General features: G+C 35.6%; 2 protein-coding genes and 1 long non-coding RNA gene across 4 annotated transcripts in view; 2 read left to right on the top strand and 1 right to left on the bottom strand.

Annotated features, from left to right (window-relative positions):
- Positions 1–763, bottom strand: part of LOC107491861 (probable serine/threonine-protein kinase PBL7) — a 3,526-nt gene extending 2,763 nt beyond the window's left edge. Inside the window, exons 1-2 of the mRNA XM_052251300.1 lie at positions 545–763; positions 230–474 (exon numbers count right to left, since the gene is read on the bottom strand). Of these exons, the coding sequence (XP_052107260.1) occupies positions 230–474; positions 545–761 (462 nt within the window). The 5' untranslated portion in view covers positions 762–763. The remainder of the gene's footprint in view (positions 1–229; positions 475–544) is intronic.
- Positions 764–3,512: 2,749 nt separating this feature from the next.
- LOC107492103 (basic 7S globulin 2) lies at positions 3,513–5,019 on the top strand. The gene has a single exon (XM_016113078.3). The coding sequence runs from the start codon at positions 3,673–3,675 to the stop codon at positions 4,942–4,944; it is 1,272 nt and encodes a 423-aa protein (XP_015968564.1). The 5' UTR covers positions 3,513–3,672; the 3' UTR covers positions 4,945–5,019.
- A 1,334-nt stretch (positions 5,020–6,353) lies between these two features.
- On the top strand, positions 6,354–10,325 carry LOC127748374 (uncharacterized). 2 transcript variants are annotated; one of them, XR_008010445.1, is made up of 5 exons: positions 6,354–6,648; positions 6,737–6,779; positions 7,605–7,681; positions 7,784–7,885; positions 9,003–10,325. It is a non-coding gene; the product is annotated as an uncharacterized LOC127748374 (long non-coding RNA). The 2 variants fall into 2 exon arrangements; XR_008010444.1 differs by having other exon boundaries at positions 7,784–10,325.
- The last annotated feature ends 1,009 nt before the right edge of the window (positions 10,326–11,334 follow it).

The following is an 11,334-nucleotide window of genomic DNA, read 5'->3' on the forward strand; positions in this document are numbered from 1 at the left end:
TATTTTATATTAATAATTAATTTTAATGATTAATTTTAATATACATCTAGTATGATTGATAAACCATAATAAATAGCAGAGTAATTAATATCCCAAACGTACATATAAAATTTGGTAACTAATGTATGATGTAGTTATTACTCCAAAGAGTAACGTGCGTTTGTTAAAGGTTTGGGTAGGTAAAAGAAGAGGGTGAATTAAATGAAGCATAGGTAGTGAAGTGAATGACCTCAATTCTGAAGGCACGCTCTTCTTGCTTCCCTTCCCTTCGCATGAGTTTAATTGCTGCCAAAGTTCCATCACTTAGGATTCCTTTGTACACCAAACCAGAATCTCCATTCCCAATTACATTTCCTTCACTCATTCCACCTGTCGCCACTTCTATCTCTCTGTATGTCAACACTTGAACACCTCGAAATTTATTTGGTGTTGTTGGTGTTGGATGATGATGATCAACACATCCTCCCTTCACTTCTGCAATAATCAATAATTTCATGATTAATTGGTACTATACTAGTGTTTGAAGAAATGGTTACATACATACCTGGACTACTTGAAGCGAAGTGTTTGGATTTGAGACGACGGAGCATGAATGCAACAAGAAAAATGGCAAAGAAGAGGGTAAGAGAGGTGAGGAGAGTGATGGTAATGAGAATGGTTTTGGAGGGGAAATCATTATTGGAATGTGAATGTGAATGTGTGTGTTTGTAAGTTTGCTTGGTTGCAGGCACAGCGGTTGTGGTGCTGTTAATTACTTCCATAACTGAGAGAGAGAGTGAGAGAGGAGCCCAAACCAAGAATGGAAGATATTTAATGGGATTTCTTTTTTTGGATGTCAAGGTAAAAGAGGCCATCCAAGAATATCAGTAGAATTAGTAATATTAAGAAGACAAAAAAAATTTAAGGTAGAAACTTAGGTACAGTCGACTTCACGTGAAATTGATACTTGAGAGTCGTTAGATAATTTAATTGATTTGACTAAATTTTTATCTAACGGTACTCAAGTATCAACTTCACCAGTTTTTATCAAAATTTAAATTTATTAATTATTGTTAAATATAATAAGTTTGTATTATTTTAGTTAATTTTTTTATCTTCTAAATATTATTATATAAAATTGATGAAGTGTCATGCTTTACTTATATTCTTTTCTTTCTTTATAGTCAATATTTTGACACTTTTGACTTTTCTAGTCTATTCCATTCAAGAGATATGTTATCATCAGTTCACTCTTTATTATCTGTGTCGGCTCTACACTTTATTTTGTGTGTCCATTTACTATATCTCATTTATTTTGAAGTTAAATTTAATTTGTTGAACTTAGCTTATGTTGTCATTAAATTCAATTCCATCAATAATAGAGAGTTTATATATAGATAGGGTTTAGGGTTATTAACAAAAAGAATTAATATGTACTCTTTACAATTATCGATTAACATCTCATTATTCACACTTGTTCGTAGTTAGTTTATCAAATATTTAATTAAATGCAAGTCTAATTGTGCAAGGATCCCGCTTAAACTGATTTTGGGTTCACCAAAAATCGAACTCTTGATCTTTCGGATTTAACGCTCTAATACCATGTCATGATACCACTCATTCCAAAAGTTTCAGCTGATGAGAAAAGATAACATTAATAGTTATATCTCTAATACTCCATAAACCTCCAATATACACATTGTACAAATATTCTATAAGCTCTTCATACTATATCATTTTCTTTCATTTAGAAGTATTTAATTTAATTAACTAATTAATTGGTTTTGGTGTACTTCATCAAGTCCTACCGTTGTGTAATTTTTAGGTATTATATATGTCTCTTTCAATGCGTTACAAAATCTTTGACGCTTTTTCACCTTAGATTCGAATCGCTCAACCATGGTTTTCCCTCTAATTTTTTACTTATCATAGATTATTTGCTTTGCTCAGTTCAAATGATCTCATTCTTGTATGAAGGAAACAAACAAAAGGATAATAATAATTATGGCAGCAAGAGCAACAGTACTATGAAATAGAAATCATGAGGGAGGCAACTATTCTAGCTACCATATGGTACGGTGGCATTTTCCTCACCCTTCACCAAATAAATAATAATGTTACTCCTTATTAGTCATAAAATAATGGAGAGAGTTCAATGCGTAAACGTGTGCATGTTGCCAAACTTAGAAAACCTAAATAATAATATCGTCCACATACTTTTATTGTTAAAAGGTGGCTATTCACTTCATGAAAATAATTAGAATATTTTTCATGTGAATTTTACATTTGTAACAGCTTTACATGACATAGATTTCAATATTTTTTACTTTGATAGAAAATGAGGAGAGGTGACATATAAGCAATATAAGCAATGTGGATATTGTGTTTCAAAGGAATATAAGTAGAAAGTAAGGGGAAAAAAAATTAATTAATTACAAAAAATGATGTTTGTATTAGATTTTATATATACATTCTCTTGTGTTACATTTTGTTGTGGTATAAAAGATAAGTTTTTGTCTTCTTTCATTTCTTATCTATCATTTTAAATACCAAAAGCAAAAGATACACAAAAAAACGTACATAAAAATAGTTGTTCATAATTGAATCTGTAAAGTGATGAGTCCAACAACACCATTTTAGGAAGACTACTCCAATAACTACGTTGAGTTAAGAGCTCCCCCTTACTTAATTACTTTTGGTATTGACATCAAAGGAGAATAAAATCCTAAATAATATATTGAAGTAGTTTTGTAACTTAAAATCCAATGGAAAACTATAGTTGAAGGGTCGAAAAAAGAAAAGGAAAAAGGAGCAAATGGTGAAGTTGAATGGTAGATTGCATTAAGAATTAAGAGTACATGTTATGTTACAGTTGGGGTTTACTATATGTGATGTATAATCTGATGAAGACAAATGAAAATAGAAAACGGGGAAGGGCATGCAGGTGAATTAACTCATTAAGAGATCTGTGTTTGTCAGGGAATATTGCCACTTGCATATAACTCCAACTCGTATAGTCCATCCATCAGAAGATCAAATTCAAGCCCCTCATTATAGTTTTGTCATTTACTCAATATTAAGTTAATTTCATGCAAGCAATGCTCCTTAGATCACGGTTAGATTTTTGTATTTATTATTTTTGCGGGGGTATATAACTGAAAGCGATATGGAGGAGAAGAAACACAGAATGCCATGCCACAGCTACAAGCTAGGTCACCAAACAAATTTCTCAAATTGTAGTTTTTCCTTTTTGTAGAAAGTGAAAGAGGTATTGCTAATGGGCTTCGTGCTCTAATCTTCCAACGGCCCAAACATTCTACATTAGAGTACTAGTTTTGTCTCTTTTTGGGCTTGGGAGGCCCAGTTCAACACCAACAAAAATGTTCTTTGCCAGTGCAAATTAAAGAGATAAGGTGGTCCATATATATATATATATATGATACGAAGAATGTCCCGGAAGTGGACGACGAAACCGAGTGCAGGCGAAAGAGATGTTTCTCTGCATGGTTCATTGGCTTCCCATGGAAAGCGGCACTAAGTCATGCAACCGGCGTTTCTTCTCCGCTGCCAAGTGCCCCCTTACACTCACCAGTCACCGCTACTCATCATTGAGAATCACCGTTTTCCTCATAACTCCAAAAGTTTCAACTATATGTATATAGGCAGTGCTAACTAGTAATTAAGCTCTCTTGCATGTCAAAAATGGCTTCCAAATTGCTACTCATCATCACCTATCTCTCTTTCTCTATTCTCTTCTGCGTATCTGTATCCACAACCTCCCATCATTCCCATCCACCCACCACAACCAATTACAAACCCAACCTGCTGGTTCTACCGGTTCACAAGGACCCAACCACAGGGCTTCCATGGGCCCACGTTCACAAGAGAACACCTATGACCCTGGTGCCACTCCTTCTGGATCTTAACGGCAATCACATGTGGATCAACTGCCAAACCCACTACGCCTCCAGAACCTACCAAGCACCCTCTTGCCACTCCACCCAATGCTCCACAGCCACCACCACCCTCATGTCCACCAACCCCATCACCAAACAGATCGTCGTGTCTGAGCTCGCCCAAGACGTCCTCGCCATCAACGCCGCCGCCAACAACGGCCCCAGACTGGGCCCCACGGTCTCCGACCCTCAGTTCCTCTTCTCATGCGCGCCTGCCTCCTTGGTCCAGAAAGGCCTGCCCAACAATGTTGAAGGGGTTGTTGGGCTGGGCCACGGGCCCATTTCCCTCCCTAACCAACTCGCATCACACTTCGGTTTGCAGCGCCAATTCACACTTTGCCTTTCTCGCAACCCAACCTCCACGGGGGCTGTACTATTTGGGGACCCACAGAAGCTTTTCGGTTACACTAACAAGAAATTCGATCTTTCACGTGATCTTCTTTACACTCCACTAACCGTCAGTCCGCAAGGAGAGTACTACATGGAAATCAGCTCCATTAGAATCAACGGCCGCTCCGTCTTCCCAGTGACTCCTTCGTCGTCTCCGAGTGGTATGCTTGGGGCTACACTGATTTCAACCACAGCACCTTACATGGTTCTGCACCACACCATATTCGAAACGTTCAGGCAAGTTTTCGTGAAACAGTTTCCGATGCAGGGGCAGGTGAATGCGGTGGCGCCGTTCGGGTTGTGTTACGATTCAAAGAGGATAAACAACGCAAAACCTCCTAGCGTGGATATGGTGGTGAAGGTGGAGAAGAGCCGCCGTGAGGTTTCGTGGAGTATCTCCGGCGATAACTTAATGGTGCAGGCGCGGCCAGGGGTGACGTGTTTGGGGGTCGTGAATGGAGGGACGAGTCCTAGAGCAGCCATAGCCATAGGGACACGTCAGCTGGAGGAGAAGGTAGTGGTGTTCGACCTGGTGAAGTCGAGAGTGGGGTTGAGCTCTTCCCTCTGCTCACGCGGAAGGAGCTGTTCTGACCTCTTCGGCTTCGCTAACAAATCATAGATGATGAGGGAGAGATCAGATAGAACCATATATATCATAAGCTTCTCTGCTTGTAATGGTTACGATAATAATAATAATAATAATGATGAAATAAAAAAACGCATCTCGCGTTGTTAATAGAGGAATTTTATTAGTTATCAAATGCTTTTAATGAAATGACTGGTAAGTGACAACTATAAGAAATTAAACCCAGAAATGCTGAATTAAAGGGACTTGTAGTGCATGCCTTGGCAATCTCACTACAAGAAAAAAGTCTGCCATGTTTTTTTTCCAATGTTTTAAAAGCGTGGCTAAAAGGGGTCAATAACCATGCTTTTATGAGAGTGGCGCTTGATTAGAGATTTTGTTCATGCTTTTTCTTAAAATACTTCAAAAGCATGCCAAAAGGGATCAACAGACACACTTTTATAAGGGTGGCGATTTTTAAAAACATGACCATAGAGAGCAACAGGTACACTTTTAAAGCGTGCCGATTAATACCTTTAGGCCATGTTTTTGAAGGGTGGTAATAAAAAATGTAGCAAAAGAATTTTAAAATGTTACCGTAAGTCTGTAACGTAACTCTATTGAAGCGTGACTATTTTTTTGTTTTGGTGACTTTTTAAAAGCATACCCTCCGCGCACACAATCACAAACTCCTCTCTCACTCACGCAATCTCAGGCTCCATTCTCTTCTCTCCGTCCTCTCTGCCGCCGTCTATCGAAACCTCACGCCATCCAGCAGCCACGTGGGCTTCGTTTCAGTTTGTCAACCTCCAGCTGTTCTCAGCGCTTGGTGTTTTGTCGTTCTCAGTGTCTTGGTGTTTTGTCGTTTTCAACGCCGTCGTGCTCCATCGTAGTTCGTTAGCTGTTTAGTCTTGCAACATCCAACCTCTTTGCCACTGTCCAGTCTCTTTGCCTCTATCAGTGCATCTTCTAGTCTCTTAAGATTTTTTATTTTTTCTTAATTCTGTTTTTAAATTTTTTTTATTTGTCATCATTATTGTTATGATTCTGATTTTTAAATTCTATTTTAAAATTTTTCAAGTCTTAGGATTTTTTATTTTTATTCTATTTATTTGTCACAATTTGTTATCATAATTCTATTTCTAATCTGATCATTTGTTACTTGATAAATTTTGTTAGGGATATTTGTTGAATTTTTTTTTTATTTTGCAAAGTTCATCAAACAAACAAAAAACGAACCTGCGTTCTCCAATTACACAGCCTCCAAAAAAATTACACTTTATTTTGTTTCATTTTCACACTACAAAAGAGACGGCTATTTTGCAACAGTTAGCAAAACCGTGGCTATCTGTCATTTTTGCGGCGGTTCTAGTGGCGAATTCTATGACAGCTGCTAATCTGTTTTAACCCCCCTTCGCTCCTTTCTCTCCCTCAATCTCATTATCTTTTTATTCTCACAGCAAACCAAACTTGAACCCTAGTCTTCAATTGTTCTCTCATCCTCAAATCTTCATATCCTACCAAACTCATGTTCGTCGCTGCTAACCTCATTACAAGCACCCTTTCCCCTTTGAAAAAAAGTACTGCTTATGCTGGATTCAAGGTCGACATCGTACTCCTTTGCTCTGTCTCATCCGTCGCAATTTACTCGCGATCTCCTCCTGTGCAGTGTGTGGTTCAAATAGGATGCAGCTGCACGAGAGTCCTACCACCATCACCTCCAGCCTCCATCGCCAGCACCACGTATCACAGGTTCAGGTCAGTCCTACCTACTCTTCGACGTCCGCGCCTACTCCTTCAAATTCGCTGCTCGATTCTACTCATTGTTCTAACCTTTCTGTCCTAGGTCTTTTATTCTATTTTTCAATCACTGGAGCAGCTAAAATGAGGTGAGGGACTTGAAATTTTTCCCTAATTATGCTAATTGTGTTCTACAAGTCTAATATCTATTTTAGATAAATGATTGTTGTGCTGAAATCTATTGTAAAATAGTTACAAGTTGCTTTCATTTCTATTCTTTTGCTTATTTAAAAGAATGTTTTTGCTTCATATTATTGTATTTCAGTTTAGATTTGTACATTCATTCCACATTGATAAGGTTATACATTTTCACCTTCATTTTTTAGGGAGGTAAAGAAACAGGTAAGGCCTATGCATGGCCCAAAATCTCTCATGGGTGAATCATGAACTAAAGTTGTGGTTTCAAATTTTCTATCTCTGAAATGAGTTTATTTGATTAATCAAACCCAATCATCAATAAGTATCATCATAATAAACACATTTATAGTTTTTTCTTTTCTTTTTCTTTTAATCACTAGTAGCCAACTTCCTTCAATCATACTTATTAGGGGTGGCAATGGGGTGGATAGGACGGGTAGGGGCGGATTTAACCTAAATCCGACCCCGTCCCCACCCCGCCCAAGAACTCATCCCGTTAAAAACCCGCCTCGATGTGGGGGCGGATAATTATCCTCCTCGAGCGGGTAAGAGCAAGGTGGGTATCCACGGGTTTGGATCGTGTTGCCACCCCTAATACTTATGTAATTAATAAGTTCTTATTTTAGTTTACAAATTGCAATACGACTTAATTTTACAGGAACTTGGATGAAGAATTTAGAAAAGACTTTTGTTGGTTATGGGAACTGTTTATTTGTACTTTACTTTACAGTCATCAATTGAATGGTGACGGTAATCTTCACCTGCTGTCTATTTAGATAGGATGCTTCTGCAATCCAGTGCATATGCAAACTACCTTGGCTTGTCTCATTTGGATCTTTTTTGAAATACAGAGGTATTTCTATTTTCTGCTTTAACTTGCTCATGACTATCTGTGATTGGTCTAGATGTGATGTTACTGTATAATGAAAAACAATAATAATATTTCTGCATTTAGGCTGGACATGTTTGCTGGGATGATCATGATGTAATTAATGGAAAACCAACTGGAGCTGTAAGAGTATCCTTTGGCTACATGTTAGCTTATGAGGAGGCTAAGGTTAAAATTCTTTTATTCATTTTAATTTTTTTTTTCAATCACACTCTCTGTTTTGAATTATTGAAAGTTTAAAACTTTTGATTCTTGGTTCATTTTCATTTTTTCTTTTTGAACAAATACCAACTTAATATGGGAGGTGTGCAACATAGAGTTATGACTGCTTTTATGGACCTAAAACAATCATTTATACCAGTATTTGTGTCTTGCATAGATCAAACTAGTCACACCTTTTCTTGCAATGTTCAATTGTTAATTCTTTATGGAATAAACCATTGTTTGCCAAGCGGATTTATCTGACCCTTTAGAAGTGTTTCTGATAATAACTCTTAGAGGATATGCAAGAAGAAAATAGGATGAAATCCTGTAGAACGGTGCACAAAATTCCATAGCACATTTATGTGGGTATTTATTGTGATATATAATATTTTCTTGCTTCTCTTTGCTTTGGAGCTCAGCTAAGGTGTTTTAAAGGAGCATTTGTTATATAAGGACCAGGTTGCGAGGGCTCAACCCAGGGCGGAACTAGATGAAATATTAGAGGGGCCAAAAATATTTACACAATAAAATAAGACTAAAATAAAATTTTAAGGGGGACTAAGCTAAAATTTACATATAATTTACATGTAAAAAATTAAAACTTGGGGGACAATCCACTATGTGGCTCCGCCACTGCTCAACGCCATTCTTGATTATATCCTTGGGGTTTTAATGATGAACATAAATACTTTGAATACTTTTGCTAATACACATAACAATAAAAGGATGAAGAAAATTGTAATGGTATTCTGCATTATATATGAAGTTGGGTTGCAGATTAAATATACAAAGGGAAAACAAGGTAAGTGTAAAATGCCCCCAATTATATGGCAATTTGTTTGAGTTTGTAATCCTAGAAAACAGGAGGGATTTGAAGAGGAATTGTTATGGTTTTGGTTGACAAAATGGTGTGAATACTTAAAAGGCTTGGTGGTCATTATGCTTGTAATATTGCAGTTAAACTTAGCTTTCTATCTTGCTATTATATGTTAAATGTTTGCATGCTTATTAAGAGTTAGATGCACCTTACAAAAGCATCTATGAAGTTTTTCTTTGATGTATATATATTTTTTTAATTTAGGTGATTTCAAGCTGAGCTTGCTAGGGACATGGCATATGCTGTTGTAGGATTTGGGCATGTAATATTGCTTGAGAATGTTCATGAACCAACCTTAAATTGTGCATTTGTAAACAAATCAAATTATTTTTTGCACAATTTTAGAAAAATAACATTGTTATGAACATCTTCAGAAACTACAAGGAATCTTTAGAAGAAGTTATTGTCTTATTGAGCAGGTACATTTTTAGGCATAATTTTTATGGCCTTTTTTCATATAATAGAGGAAAACTGATGTAATCTTAGGATACTTGGAGAGATGCATTTAACCATGAAAATGGGCTATTGTTTTTCCTGAATAAAACAACATGAAACGTGCAAGTACTATATCAAAATGTTTTTTCACATAAACAATTTATTCTACCGTATTTGCATGTGTTTCAATGGCAAATCAAATTATTTTTTGCACATAAACAAAATGTTAGATTCATAGGCCTGCAAGTTACAAATGATTTCAATCTATATCTGTTAACATATTTAATGAAATGAATTAAACATCCATTCAAGCGTTCGTTGTAATTAGAGCTTTGGACGAGGGAAAAAAAGGAAATTACACTTGGTGGATTTATTCTTGACTCAGCTTTTTTTTTTAGATTTGTAACATGCTGAGAAAGAAGCACAAGGAAGCAAAAGAATTATTAATTAGAGCCATTGTGAATGATAATAACTTGCTGATGCTTAATCATCCCATTTATGAAGAAGAAATATCCTTTGTTCTCTTTTGTCATTTGCTACTTGTCAATAAATTTATTTATCATAATTAGTCTTGATATGTTATTTGTTTATTAGGTATGTTAAAACTAGCTTTTGCTTGCATTATATGAATTTGAGATTGGATTTTGCTATATTTTAGCATTTTGAAGGATAACCTTAAGGATGAAAGGTTGTTTTGAGTGTTCCAATTGGAGAGTGGTGAAGCATGACAAGAAGGCATGAATTTTTTTTATGCAATAATCTGAAGCATTTGAAATGCACGAAATAACATCATATTAAAGGTGGTCGATTAGGAGAAAATGACTCATGACATTATTGTTTTTTGTGTGGAAGATTGGTCAAGAAGGCGTCATCGACTACAAGCACTTGTGGTGTGTTCAAGGTGAAAAACGAAGAATTCAGCAGTGCTTTCTTTAGATTTTTGTAATGCGTTGAGTTCTGAAAATTATGTTTATATAGATGTTTTTGTTGTTGATGTGTTAAGTTAGTATTTTGTCTTTTTTTTTTATTAATTGTTGCTATGTAGATAAAACTTACAACTTTGCTAGTGCATGTAGATATTTCACCTATAAAAAGGAGGATATTTCAAAGTACTTTGACTTTCAGAAATTTTTTTTTTTTTAATTTTATATAGCAGATTGTGGCCGTTTCAAACTAGCTCAATTTTTTTTAAACCAACGTACAGGATAGCGGCGGTTAAAAACTGCCACAATTTAAAAAAAAAACTATTTACCAACTAGCGGCAGTTTACAGCCGTAGCAAATAGATTTATTGATTTTACGGCGATTATGCCAGAGGTTCTTGTAAATCGCCGTAAATCACATGCCTATGCCCTAAACCGCAACGCTTTCAAAATTGTTAGTATGTTATTTTGTGGCGATTGAAAACCGCTGCAATTTCTCAAAAAAAACTGCCGCTATTTGGCGTGTCTCTTGTAGCACCCCACAATTTATGTTTTTCTTTTTTTTTTCCCCAAAAAATACCAAAGGTTACATAGATGTTATGTACAGGAAATGGAGGGGAAGAGAGGGTGAGGGAATAGAAGGAATGGTGGTGGTGGAAGGGGGTTGTGGCGGCAGAAAAAGGTGGAGGATAAAGGCAGAAGAGGAGGAAACTGTGGTTATATTGTTAGGGTTAGGGATTGGGTTTGAAGATGAAAGAAGATGAAAGGTGAGAGAAATTTATTATGAAATTATCAACACAAATTTAAAGGTTAGTCATTTTTATCGAACAAAATATATCTTATATGAGTATAACTTTAATTTCACTTTTTTATGATTAGACTTGTCAGCGTTCGCATCTTTCATGGTAAAAAATTTTAGATTCAATTTTTTATGAGCAAGTCTTGTCAGTGTTCATATCTTTTTTGGTCAAAAATAACTATTTACTATATATATATTTATCCTCTTCGTCTTTTTATTTTGTTTTATTTTATTTTCATTTTTTGTTTTTTTGTTCTTTTAATGCATTTTTTAATTTTTTTTCTATTTTTTTCCGTCAATAAGAAGAAAAATATATCAAAAGATAAAATTTTTAAAATATAAAATTTTAAATAAAGTATTAAATTATGATTTTATTTTAT

This window comes from Arachis duranensis, chromosome 6, assembly GCF_000817695.3.
Source record: "Arachis duranensis cultivar V14167 chromosome 6, aradu.V14167.gnm2.J7QH, whole genome shotgun sequence".
Lineage (NCBI taxonomy): Eukaryota > Viridiplantae > Streptophyta > Magnoliopsida > Fabales > Fabaceae > Arachis > Arachis duranensis.